The following is a 14,565-nucleotide window of genomic DNA, read 5'->3' as shown; positions in this document are numbered from 1 at the left end:
ATGAAAAACCGTATTTTTTATCACTGCAACCGTAACCCGGAATAGGTTGATGAAAACCGTACTAATTACGGGAAAACCGGAGTAGTTGGCAGGTATGGAATATACTCAATATATCGCGGGTTTGTCTCTGTGTGATATAGAAAACGACTATATCGTGATACTCGAGTATGCGTTCTCACGCAGTTGTTTTTAGCTGCGGGCATTACACTACAGGCGTTTCTCACTATTTGTTGTCGCTCCTTCTCACCGAGACGTAAAACGAGCGCACCTTCTTACATACGTCACATACTGTCACGCGTGCAACATGACGTTGCACATAACGGTGCGGTGCGAGTGGTAATACGAGAGAAAGAAGGTGCGAATCTGGTAACAAATGAAGAAGAATTAATTCCCAAGAAAAACAACACGGGGTCCATCGTCTGGCGGTGGTTTGGCTTCAAGCGGGAAGATGTTGAACAGACAACCGTAATATCCAATCCAATCCAATCCACTTTATTTATATAGCACATTTAAACAACAAAATGTTTCCAAAGTGCTGCACAACAATATTAAACACAATTAAAAACAATATAAAATAAATATGATTAAAAACAATTTCAAAGGGTAAAACCAATTAGAACAGTAAATAGAAAGCAAAAAGCAAAATTTTAAAAACACAGAGGACAACAGAGGACCACACAACTCACGTAGTGTTAAAAGCCAGAGAATAAAAGTGGGTCTTAAGACGAGACTTAAAACACTCCACTGTGGGAGCAGTTCGAACATGGAGGGGCAGAGTGTTCCAGAGCTTAGGGCCGACCACAGAGAAGGCCCTGTCTCCCCTGGTTTTAAGTCTCGTCTTGGACACCACGAGCTGGAGCTGGCTCTCGGACCTCAGAGCGCGCGCAGGATTGTAAGTTTGGATGAGGTCCGAGATATACTGAGGTGCCAGTCCATGTAAAGCTTTAAAAACAAACAGCAAGGTTTTAAAATCAATTCTAAAATGAACAGGGAGCCAGTGCAAACTCTCAAGGATTGGGGTTATATGCTGGCGTCTCCTGGCCCCTGTTAAAAGTCGTGCTGCCGCATTCTGGACTAACTGCAACCGGGAGAGAGCTTTTTGGCTAATGCCAGCATAAAGTGCATTGCAGTAGTCCAGGCGACTTGAAATAAAAGCATGCACCACTTGTTCAAAATGTTAAAAGATAAAAACGGTTTTACCTTTGCTAAAAGACAAAGATGATAAAAACACGATTTTAAAACGCCATTGACTTGTTTGTCAAGTTTAAAATCGCTGTCTATAGTGACGCCAAGGCTGGTGACTTTGGGACGCACATCATTTTGCAATGGTCCCAAGTCAGTGAGGGCCGGACCAAACACTAAAATTTCCGTTTTTCCCTCATTCATTATTAAAAAATTCTGGGCTAACCAAGCCTTGACGTCGCATAGACAGTTGAGAAGGGGTGTCAGGGGGCCGTGGCCTTTTGAAATAGGCATATAAATTTGGCAGTCGTCTGCATAAAAGTGATAAGACACTCCATGCCTCTTAAAAATCTCTCCAAGAGGGAGGAGATATAGAGCGAACAGGATGGGGCCTAGAATAGATCCCTGGGGGACACCACAGTAAAGCGGAGCAGAAGAAGAAGTGGCGTCCCCCAGCCTGACAGAGAAGGACCTTTCTGACAGGTAGGATCTAAACCACTCTAATGCAGTCCTCCTGACACCCACACAGTCTCTCAGGCGATCTAAAAGAATTGTGTGGTCGACTGTGTCAAAGGCAGCTGCAAGATCTAAAAGCACTAAAATGGCAGAGCTGCCAGAATCCGATATTAAAAGCAAATCATTAAAAACCTTTAAAAGTGCAGATTCAGTACTGTGCAAAGCTTTGTATCCAGACTGAAATGGATCTAAAGTGCTATTCTCATCTAAAAAAGGCTGTAGTTGCGCCAAAACACATTTCTCCAAAATTTTTGACACAAAAGGTAATTTAGAAATGGGCCGATAATTTGACAAACTTGTAGGATCAAGACCTGTTTTTTTGATCAAAGGCTCAACAACAGCTCCTTTACAAAAAGAGGGCACACTGCCAGAAATCAAGCTGCTGTTGATGATGTCCCTAACAGATAAGTCAATAGAGTCCCAGACTTCTTTAAAAAAGCGAGGGGGAACTGGGTCTGTGGGACAGGACGAGGGTTTTAGTTTGTCGACTATTCCTGTAAGCTCAGGCATGGACACAGGCTCAAACTGACAAAACACAGCTGAGCACCGAGTGGCCACATTGAAACTAAATGGAGAAGGAGAAAGATTTGCCCGAATAGTAGCAACCTTGTCGTTAAAAAAGGAGAGAAATTTTTCACAAGTTTCCCTTGTCATCTCTAGTGAAGTGGCTGGATTCGGATTAAGAACAGAACTAATAGATTTAAAAAGAACACGTGGCTTGTTGATACTATTTGAAATTAAGTCTGACAAATATTTAGTTTTTTCAGCTTTAACCATACTTTGATAGTTCTGACAGCTTTCTTTTAAAATTTGATAAGAGACCTCCAAGTGATCCCTTTTCCACTTACGCTCCGCCCTTCGCCACTCACGCCGAGCTGTGCGTGTGGTTTCATTGAGCCAAGGCTCCTGTTTTGACTTTGGACGTATAGCTCTGAGGGGCGCTATACTGTCCAGAATCTCAGAACATGTGGAAATAAAAGAGCACATTAATTGTTCAGTGTCTGCAGAGTGTGATATATTCTGCATAGACACAGTGAACAAAGGAGAAAAGGCGGCTGCAGTGTCAGTTCTAATAACACGCCCATGACGCACGGCAGGCGGTTTTACATCAGGGTCCAAACTTAAATTGAACATAACAGGACTATGATCGGAAAACACAGCATCACCAACAACGACATTGTCAACATTAAAACCATAAGACAGTACAAGGTCTAAAGTGTGTCCGTGTACATGCGTTGGGCCAGTAACATGCTGAGCCAAATTAAAACCTTCGATCAAGTCCAAAAACTCTCCGGCCATGGGTTTAGAAGGACAACAAACGTGTACATTAAAATCCCCGACGATTAAAATCTTGTCGTAGCGCACCAGACTAAAAGCAATGAAGTCCGAAAAGTCCTTGATAAAATCTTTGTTGTGCTTTGTGGTCTGTAGATTACAGCACAAAATACTGGATCAGTCTATCGCAGCTCGAAACAGCTCAGTTCAAAGGAGGGAAAAGACCACTCCACGATCACCTTGTGATGAACGCTTTCCTTTAAAACAATAGCTAAACCCCCGCCACGACCGCTTGTTCTCGGCGTGTTAATGAAAGTACAGTCTGGAGGTAATAGCTCTGAAAAAGCAGCAGACTCACCGGTGCCGATCCAGGTTTCTGTCAAGAACAGTATATCCAAAGAGCATGATGAGAAAAAGTCCTGAAGAACGAAAGTCTTGTTCATCACGGATCTCGCATTCACAAGTGCACACCTCGTAGACGTTGTTGTAGCCACGTACGGTGCCCAGCTCAGCGACCGAAGATTAGCCAGGGACACGCCACCTGAGCCCGGGTGAGACGAGCGAAGAGGGCGCAGCGCGCAGGGATCCTCCCGCTGTCCGATGATTGGCACCAACCAAGACCCGACCAGCCGAAGCGCGCGGCGTGACAAATAGCGACCAAAACAGTCGCTGTACTCCCGGGGAATTGCCGAGGACCTCACTGCGTCAGGATACAGTGCCAGCCAAGCTTTCACCTTTAGCAGTCGGCCGGATCGTACTCCTCGGCGTTTCCGCTTCCTGGGCAGCGGCGCGTTCACCCGACGGAAGCACTCAGGTAGGTTAGCATGGAAAAATGAATCCGGGTCTCTTGCATTGTAAAGTTCACATGACCGTACTGACTCCCCAATCCTCAACAACTCCTGGCGTTCATACACCAGAAGTGAGTCGATGGTCCTCGAAACACACGTCAAAATAACCACAAAACAGACAATAGTGATCATAGACAAGCGGCGAGCCAGACACACCGGCGCCATCTTGTTTTTCCCACTACTCTAAAAGTAGTGGGAAAAGTATGCGACAAAAGCGTTGCTACAAAAAGTAGCAGCACTGCTAATGTAGCATCATTTGAAAAGTCACTCGCTAGAGAATGAAGAGTTCTTGAAACTGCATGTCAACATCACGGCCGGTGCCACACCAACAAAATGCCGAAGCAACCGTTTCCAGATCAACACCGTATGAAACAAATAGTCAACAACAGAAGGAGATAACGTCTGCAGGAACCTACCACATAGCGAAGGACATACGCTATTTGATTTCCTATTATGCAGCTCATTCTTATTTGGCAGTTATTGAAATATTTTGTGTGACATCATGCACAAAAGTGCACTTTATTTGTTTTTAACTATTGTAGTGGCGTTCTGCACAAAAAGTACACTTTAATTTAGTGTTGTTTTGATGTGTCATCTTAGTGACATCATGCACAAAAGTGCACTAATAGCTTGTTTTAAAATGTCTCTGACAATCTTGCACTTTCTGTTTTGGAAGTGACATGAATGTTTGTAAGTTACAGCTCTTTTTATTACCAAATCTGTGTTATATGTGTTTTATGTTGCACGATTGCACCAAGAAAAATTCCTAGTTTGTGAACCCGTTCTCAAACAATGGCAATAAAAACTATTCTGATTCTGATTCACTGCTTAATAAATACAGTTTTGGTAAATTGACTTAGTTGTGATTTCCCTCTCTGCATGAAAGTTTAAAAGTAGCATATATTAATGCAGTATGAAGAAGAATGTTTTAATGTAGACACATAGAATCATCATACTGCTGTGATTATATGCATCAAGTGTTCATTCAAGGCTAAGGCAAAATATCCAGATATATATGGTGTATCGTGACATGGCCTAAAAATATCGAGATATTAATAAAAGGCCATATCGCCCAGCCCTAGCTCCAACCTAGTTCCTCATTTATACATTGACAAAGAGAAGTACTCCTTTAAAACTCCACACTTAGTAGCACTAGCATCACACTAAGTTCCTCTATTAGCAACCAACAACAAACTACACTACAAATATAAACATGTTGCTAACACTTTATTTTGTCTACAAAGGCCATATTTTTGACTTGGACTGTGCAGGTGTACCTAATCAAGTGCTCGGCGAATGTGGCTTCATGCACTATGAAAACGACGCCATGCTACTAGCAGACGGTTAGGTACAGACTAGGGATGTCCCGATCCAGGTTTTTGCACTTCCGATCCGATACCGATATTGTTTTTGCATTTCCGATCCGATACCGATACTGACCGATACTGGCCTATCCGAGCATGTATTAAAGTTTAAAGTTATTTAGCCTACTTAGTTGTCAGAATCATGTTGAAAAGGGTTTTAGTACTCTTGATAACAACTAGCCAGCTGAATTAGGGGAGTTTGAATAACACACAATGGTTGGTAACAAGAAACTGACCTGTTTATTCAAGGATAAACACAAAATAGACAAAATTATACATGACAAACAGAAATGGCATCATTGAACTAGGGCTGGGCGATATGGCCTTTTTTTTAATATTGCGATATTTTAAGGCCATATTGCGATACACGATATATATCTGGATATTTTGCCTTAGCCTTGAATGAACACTTGATGCATATAATCACAGCAGTATGATGATTCTATGTGTTTTGATTGATTGATTGAGACTTTTATTAGTAGGTTGCACAGTGAAGTACATATTCCGTACAATTGACCACTAAATGGTAACACCCCAATAAGTTTTTCAACTTGTTTAAGTCGGGGTCCACTTAAATTGATTCATGATACAGATATATACTATCAGATGTATACTATCATCATAATACAGTCATCACACAAGATAATCACATTGAATTATTTACATTATTTATAATCCAGGGTGTGGAGGGGGGCGCCGGATGTAAGTGTCAAAAAGACAGCCAAAGGAGTTTGATATGAGAATAAATCTAAAGTTAAAATATAGGGTAGAAATGCACCCATTTGCAGGAAATGTAGTCTTGATTTTCAAAATGTTCTTTCAAGGCTTGCATGTCTACATTAAAACATTCTTCTTCATACTGCATTAATATATGCTACTTTTAAACTTTCATGCAGAGAAGGAAATCACAACTAAAAAAATCACTAATTTTTTCATACGGTGTTGATGTGGAAATTTTTGCCTCTGCATTTTGATGGTGTGGACGTGTGGCACCGAATGGAGATAAGCGTCTCGACAGACGTCACAATATTTGAACAATGATGACGAAAACTGTTGTCTCTGTCGTGTCCGTGTGTCGAAAATTGTTATGCGCTTATTTTTTTTATTTGATTTTGTGCGTGGCATAGATTTGCCGTGCGCAGAGGACGCTTGAGCAGGCGCGCACCTTAGCGGCTGCGCTAGCATCACAGCTAACGTTAGCCATGCCGCTACCTCGCTCTCTGCTGGGAGAGGACGTATACGTATGTGACGTATGACGTGACAGTATGTGACGTATGACGTGACAGTATGTGACGTGTGTAAGAAGGTGCGCTCGCTGTCTGTGAGAGGGAGACATAGGAAAGAGTGAGAAGAGCCTGTCGTGTAATGCCAGCAGCTAAAAGCAACTGCGTGAGAATTGTGGATGTGTTGAAGGTGTGCTGGAAAATGCGGAACGGAAATTACGGAGCAGCAGAAAAGTGGAATGTATTATTTAAATAGGTGCGTTGGAAAACACGGACCGGAGTTTTTTTAAAAATGGATCTGGATCGGCATTTTCCCATGCCTTGCCGATACGCAATTTTTGGCAAATATCGGCAGCCGATCCGATCCAAATATCGGATCGGGACATCCCTAGTACAGACCGAAATAGGGTTGCACAAAAACAATCACAATTCACACTAACATACAATTTGTTGAACGTAATGCCGGGGTTTAGGGGTTTTAGGCATGTACCTGCAAAAGGCATTGTGACACTACCCCTTCCGGGATCTCTGGGAAGCGCTGCTTGAGGTCCTGCAGGACGTGGTCAAGCGGAGGTCCTCCATGCGCCATCCTGAGCCAACGCGCAGCCAAGGTTGTCAACGATCCCAGAGCCGCAGACACTGATATGAACGATGGAGTCTCATCCCCTAGGGAGGCTGTGACGGCGTGCAAGACAGAGGTCAAATGTTGTTATGGTTGGCGTGAAGATAAACTTGTTGTGTTTGCCATACCCCAAAAGATGTCTTGTGAAGGGGAGAAAAACACGTTTCAAATTTTTTTTTAAATAAAAAAAGGTGCCTGAAATGCACTTTATCTACTACACTAGTGTTATTCAAACCTTTTTGGAGCCAAGGCATATTTTTTTCATTGAAAAAATCCGAAGGAACCACCAGCAGAAATCATTAAAGAATTGAACTCGATATTGACAGTAAAAAGTCGTCGTCGCAATTGTTGAATATGACTTTAAACCATAACCAACCACAGGAGCGCTCTGTTGTTACAGGGACAACATGCAAAAACACAAGCCCAAGATCCTTTAGGCCAGGGGTCGGCAACCCGCAGCTCGCGAGCCGCATGCGGCTCTTTAGCGCCGCCCTAGTGGCTCTCTGGAGCTTTTTTAGAAATGTATGAAAAATAGAAAAAGATGAGGGGAAAACAATCTATTTTTTGTTTTAATATGGTTTCTGTAGGAGGACAAACATGACACAAACCTCCCTAATTGTTACAAAGCACACTGTTTATATTAAACATGCTTCACTGATTCGAGTATTTGGCGAGCGCCGTTTTGTCCTACTAATTTTGGCGGTCCTTGAACTCACCGTAGTTTGTTTACATGTATAACTTTCTAAGATGTGTTTTATGCCACTTCTTTTTCTGTCTCATTTTGTCCACCAAACTTTTAAGGTTGTGCATGAAAGGTGAGTTTTGTTGATGTTATTGACTTGTTGGAGTGCTAATCAGACATATTTGGTCACTGCATGACTGCAATCTAATCGATGCTAACATGCTATTTAGGCTAGCTATATGTACATATTGCATCATAATGCCTCATTTGTAGCTATATTTGAGGTCAATTAGTTTCCTTCAAGTCCTCTTAATTAAATTTATATCTCATGACACACTATCTGTATGTAATATGGCTTTTAATTTTTTGCGGCTCCAGACAGATTTCTTTTTGTATTTTTGTTCCAATATGGCTCTTTCAACATTTTGAGTTGCCGACCCCTGCTTTAGGCGTACTCTTTTGTTTGAAGAGACCAGTCACAAAAAAAAGCCAACGATCTTCCACAGTATATATGGAGAGTACTCTATTGTTTTTAGGCCCTAAAGGGAAAATGCTAGTCAAAGATCCTCTGTATGGCAGGAGCGCTCTGCTGATTTAATGGACCAATTGCAAAAAAAAATAAGTCAAAGATCCTCTATATGACTGAGGTGCTCTGCTGTTTTAAGAGACAAATTGCAAAAATAACAAGTCAAAGATTCCCTATGTAACAGATGTCTAATATTTTAAAGGCCCTTGAAAAATGCTAGTCAAAGATCCACAATATGACACAAGTACTTTACTGTTAAGACACTAAAGGAAAAATGTTCATCAAAGATCCTCTATATCAGGGGCAGTGCTGGGACTAATGCGTTACGTTATTGTAACGCCGTTAGTTTTGGCGGTAACTAGTAATCTAACGCGTTATTTTTTATATACAGTAACTCAGTTACCGTTACTACATGATGCGTTACTGCCTTATTTTACGTTATTTTTTATGTAGTATCGGCTAGAAACAGAAGATCTGAGTGTGTTTTATTGCAGCGCTGCGGTGTCGGAAAAGAAGAGGCGTGCTTTGTGTGGGTGGGGGCGGGGGTGCTCCAAGACCGTAGTTGAGGGGCGCAGGGGAGACGTTCCTCCAGGGCCTATGTACTTCGGGGCTAACAACCTTCACTTTACCCGGAAGTTGGTCTTTACAGCTCCGGACTCGAGGGTGAATGACATTTTTTGTTGAAATGTTTACACTGTTGTTACAGAATATTTCCGTTTTGCACTTTTCTGTATTGGATGTTTATCTTTATTTTTGCACATTTTAAAGCAAAATAAGCAATACTTTTACTTTTGAAATGCTTATACTATTGCAGAATATTAAGATTTGCACTGGATGTTTACTTTTATATTTGCACATTAAAAAGCAAATAAGCTACTTTAAATTTTGTTAAACGTTAAAAGTTTTAAATGTTTACATTGTTACAGAATATTTTGTCATGTTGTTGTCAATGTTGACTGAGTGGCCATACTTTTTTTTTTTTGTAAATGAAAGCCATGCCTTTTGAAAAAACTGGCCTACATTTATTTTTTCATCTTCATTTTAAACAAAATAAAAAAATCGGTAAAAAGGAAAAATAATCTATAGATGAATCGAAAAAATAATCTATAGATTAACTGATTAATCGAAAAAATAATCTATAGATTAATCGATAGAAAAATAATCGTTAGCTGCAGCCTTCATTTTAGTTAAATGTAAGTTGTGTCTTGGATCAAAGATCCCATCTACTTAAAGTTAAAATTAAAGTACCAATGATTGTCACACGCACACTAGGTGTGGCAAAATTATTCTCTGCATTTGACCCATCACCCTTGATCACCCCCTGGGAGGTGAGGGGAGCAGTGAGCAGCAGCAGTGACCGCGCCCGGGAATACTGCCCAAAACAGCAATTCAAATCTACTGAAACAGCTACAAAAGCAACATGCTTCGACGAAGCTAGTAAAGAGAGACACAGACTCCGATGCCACTTCACCGCCACCTAAGGATTTTAACAGAGGGACTGCTAGCCAGGACAACATTGATAGAGCCATTGCAGCGTATGTGCTAGAAGACATGCAGGCTATTTCTACAGTGGGGTCACCCGCTTTCAGGCAGCTAATTAGCATGATAGCGGGCGTCAAAAAAGCAAATGGCACGGAAAACATGGTCCAAGTACCTGGATACAGTGGACAGTGAGAACATAAACATGGAAAGCGAGCTAAAGAAAACACTCCAAACTCTGCCTCTGCTCATCATTGAAGGTACACACACTCAGTCAATTCTCTTATATACTCTTTCATTCTAGACTTCTAGAGTGTTTGATTATCACATCACTCTAAATGTATAGACTATAAAGTTCACAAACATAAAGAGGGATCCTAGTGGGCCAGGGCAATATTTCCTTTTCTCTAAACTAAAACTGGGGAAATGTGTAGAGTGTTCTGGGCTTCAGTACAGTGTTGATCTACTGAAGACATGATTTTATTTCCGAATTCCTTGAGAGAAAAAAATGCCTGGTTAGGCTTTGTGTATGTCATGTGTGCCTTCCTTGGGTGAAGCCAGGTTTACAGCTATGTTGTTATTATGCTGTTTGCTACTTATGTATGTTATGTTGCAGCTATTTAAAATAGTTTTGTCAATTTGTTCTGGCCTGAAATAAATTGGCCCTTTGAAACATATCTTTGTCTTTGTTCAGTGATGCAAATGCATGTCAAGTTGATCAACAGATTGTATTATTCTCCGGTGCAATAACAGTACTGAAATGAAGGTTAAAAGGGCATTATTGGGAGCTTTAAAAAAAAAAAAAAGAAGAAGAATAAGTAACTAAATAGTTACTTTTCACAGTAACGCATTACTTTTTGGTGTTAGTAACTGAGTTACTTTTGAAATAAAGTAACTAGTAACTGTAACTAGTTAGTGGTTTTCAGTAACTAACCCAACACTGATCAGGGGTGTCAAACTCAAATACAGAGTGGGCCAAAATTTAAAACTGAACAAAGCCGCGGGCCAAGGTTGAGCAAATTAACCTTTTAATAGGGACCCAAACAAGTTTTGCATTGAATATTGAACAAGCAAGGCTTATATAACTTTATAGTGACATGCAAATAATAATAATAATTAAAAAATATCAATGGCATATCAAATACAATTTAAATAAAAATGTAATACCTCTTTTCTATTTGCAGCCTTCTGAGGTAAATATCAAAATTAACTTTCTCCACAGGCTAATAAATGTTTAAATAAAATAATGAATAAACCAACCATTCAGGACTTTAAACTGCTCAGTTTGCAACACACTGACCTAATCTGATGTGCCCAAGCCAGATACCTGCCATCTTTTCTTGAATGCTCGTTCATTAATGTCAGGGCTCAAGCTTTGAGCTGAGGCAACCTTCATTATCGAACAAAGGTGTTCATCAGTCATTATATCTCGTAGTCCACCCGGACCACAGTCTTAGGGGCGTGCCTTAAAGGCACTGCCTTTCACGTCCGCTTTTCATCCATTCTAACAACGTGCCGGCCCAGTCACAAGATATGTGCGGCTTCTGTACGCGCACACACGTGAATGCAACGCATACTTGATCAACAGCCATACAGGTTACACCGAGGGTGGCCGTATAAACAACTTTAACACTGTTAGAAATATACGCCACACTGTGAATCCACACCAAACAAGATTGACAAACACATTTCGGGAGAACATCCGCACCGTTACACAACATAAACACAACAGAACAAATACCCAGAACCCTTTGCAGCACTAACTCTTCCGGGACACTACAAAATACACCCCCCCCGCACTAGACCAAGCAATTGCACAGGTGTGAAAAATGGAAGGATGCATGGGCCACTGTGATAAATGCAGTTCCAAATACAGCTCAATATATGGTGAGCTATCTGAACAAAACTTACATCTTAGTTAACAATACGAATATCTCAATATTCCCGGGCGCGGCACCGCTGCTGCCCACTGCTCCCCTCACCTCCCAGAGGACAAATTTCACCACGCCTAGTGTGTGTGTGACAATCATTGGTACTTTAACTTTGACTTTAATAATACTGAATTACAACACACGGGAATTGCCGAGGGCCACTGAAAAGCGAGAAACAAGAGTCAAAATAAGCCCAGGGCCACACTTTAGACCAGTGTTTTCCAACCACTACGCTGCGGCACACTAGTGTACCGTGAGATATTGTCTGGTGTGCCGTGGGAGATAATGTAATTTCACCTCATTGGGTTAAAAATATTTTTTGCAAACTAGTAATTATAATCCGCAAATGTGCCGTTGTTGAGTGTCTGTGCTGTCTAGAGATCGGCAGAGTAACCGTGTAATACTCTTCCATATCAGCAGGTAGCTGATTGCAATGTAGATGTCGGGAACATGGTTTGTCGTGATCACAATATGCAGGAGACAGCGGGAAGCAGAGTGCAGGTAAAAAGGTATCTAATGCTTAAACCAAAAATAAACAAAAGTCAAGTGGCACTAAGAAAAGGCATCAAAGCTTAGGGATGGCTATGTAAAACAAAAGCTAAAACTGAACTGGCTGCAAAGTAAACAAAAACAGAATGCTGGACGACAGCAAAGACTTACAGCGTGTGGAGCAGCAGACAACGTCCACAAAGTACATTACACAGAGGTGGGTAGTAACGCGCTACATTTACTCCGTTACATCTACTTGAGTAACTTTTGGGATGAATTGTACTTCTAAAAGTAGTTTTAATGCAACATACTTTTACTTGAGTATATTTATAGAGAAGAAACGCTACTTTTACTCCGCTACTTTTATCTACATTCAGCTCGCTACTCGCTACTAATTTTTATCGATCTGTTAATGCACGCTTTGTTTGTTTTGGTCTGTCAGACAGACCTTCAAAGTGCCTGCCTTACTGGTGACGTTTCACTTCGTTCCACCAATCAGATGCAGTCACTGGTGACGTTGGACCAATCAAACAGAGCCAGGTGGTCACATGACCTGACTTAAACAAGTTGAAAAACTTATTGGGGTGTTACCATTTAGTGGTCAATTGTACGGAATGTGTACTTTACTGTGCAATCTAATAATAAAAGTTCCAATCAATCAATCAAAAGTATGAAGGAAAAAAGATAATTTTTTATTTCAACCGTACAGCCCGTCAAAAGCCTAAAGACTGACCGCACATGAGGACGTTCCGGTCTTCACAATAAAAGTGCCGCTCCAACGCGCCTGCGCTTTCAAAACAAGAGTCTCCGAAAGCCAGCGCAAACAAGCTAGCAAGCTACGGAGTTTGACGCCAATATATTTCTTGTAAAGTGTATAAAAACGAATATGGAAGCTGGACAAATAAGATGCCAAAAACCCACCACTTTCATGTGGTATTAGACAGGAAGGAGGAACTTTTCTTCTCCTCCATTTGAAAACGTGGACGTTATCATCACTACTGTCTGATTACAATCAACGCAAGTCATCAGAATCAGGTAATACACCAACTTATATTCTAGTCTTCATGAAAGAAAGGAATCTATATGTGTTAAACATGCATGTATATTTTTAAATACATATAAATTATATACTGTATATCCATCCATCCATTTTCTACCGCTTATTCCCTTTGGGGTCGCGGGGGGCGCTGGAGCCTATCTCAGCTACAATCGGGCGGAAGGCGGGGTACACCCTGGACAAGTCGCCACCTCATCCCAGGGCCATATATCAATGTATATATATATATATATATATAAATTATATACTGTATATATATATATATATATATATATATATATATGAGTGTGTATGTTACTCATCAGTTACTCAGTACTTGCGTAGTTTTTTCACAAAATACTTTTTACTTTTACTCAAGTAAATATTTGGGTGACTACTCCTTACTTTTACTTGAGTAATAAATCTCTAAAGTAACAGTACTCTTCAGAGGTGGGACCAAGTCATTGTTTTGCAAGTCACAAGTAAGTCTCAAGTCTTTGCCCTCAAGTCCGAGTCAAGTCCCGAGTCAAGACAGGCAAGCCCCGAGTCAAGTCCAAAGTCAAGACTGGAAAGTCTCAAGTCAAGTCCTAAGTCCTGCATTTTGAGTTTCGAGTCCTTTCAAGTCCTTTTAACCACAGACTAATATATTAACACAGATTGTGTATGCTTTTCAAACGCTGTATTTATTTATTAAAACAAGTGCATTTTAAATTGCAGGAAAGAAAATTGTGCTGACATTGCACTTTATAATAGCACTATTAACCAGTCATTTTAAACATTAACTCATTCCTTTACAGAACAAACACATTGAAAAATAAAGTGCAAATGTACTTATTTGTACAAAAGTGTTAACATTGAAAAAACATGACATATACGTGAACATAACAAAAAAGTTGTACTTTTTATATGTCAGGGCCCTATGCTGCATTGCATTTGCAAAAGACCAAATTAGCCAAGAGTCTGTCAGTCATTTGTGCACGATGGGGGCGTAGTATGATGCCACCATGGCTGAAAACTCGCTCCACTGGAGCACTGGAGGCAGGCACCGCCAAGACTCTCATGGCCACTCGGAACAGTGAAGGAAGAGTCTTCATGTTCAATGCCCAGAACAAAAGGGGGGAGAGAGTTGTTTTGGGTTGGTGCACTACTTGTAAGTGTATCTTGTGTTTTTTATGTTGATTTAATTAAAAAAAGAAAAAGAAAAAAATATTTCTTGTGCGGCCCGATACCAATCGATCCACGGACCAGTACCGGGCCGCGGCCCGGTGGTTGGGGACCACTGAGGTAAACAACCAACAGTATGTCAGAAAGCTAGCTAAAACGGTACACATATTCATAATATAGTATACATTTTAACTGACCTTTATTTTACTATTTTTGTCTTTTTTTAGG

At 40.8% G+C, this 14,565-nt stretch overlaps 1 protein-coding gene across 2 annotated transcripts in view; it reads right to left on the bottom strand.

The window, feature by feature from the left end:
• The window catches only part of tab3 (TGF-beta activated kinase 1 (MAP3K7) binding protein 3), a 45,655-nt gene that overhangs the window by 29,453 nt on the left and 1,637 nt on the right, over nucleotides 1–14,565 (bottom strand). The window contains exon 2 of one of the 2 annotated variants that reach the window (XM_061976177.2): nucleotides 6,899–7,083. The exons of the other annotated variant lie outside the window; for it this stretch is intronic. Within the exon in view, the coding sequence (XP_061832161.2) occupies nucleotides 6,899–6,997 (99 nt within the window). The 5' untranslated portion in view covers nucleotides 6,998–7,083. The remainder of the gene's footprint in view (nucleotides 1–6,898; nucleotides 7,084–14,565) is intronic. 2 annotated transcript variants of the gene reach the window in all.

Source organism: Nerophis lumbriciformis, linkage group LG14 (assembly GCF_033978685.3).
Source record: "Nerophis lumbriciformis linkage group LG14, RoL_Nlum_v2.1, whole genome shotgun sequence".
Classification (NCBI taxonomy): Eukaryota; Metazoa; Chordata; class Actinopteri; order Syngnathiformes; family Syngnathidae; genus Nerophis; species Nerophis lumbriciformis.
The sequence above is the reverse complement of the archived record's forward strand: the minus strand, read 5'-3'. Positions and strand labels throughout refer to the sequence as shown.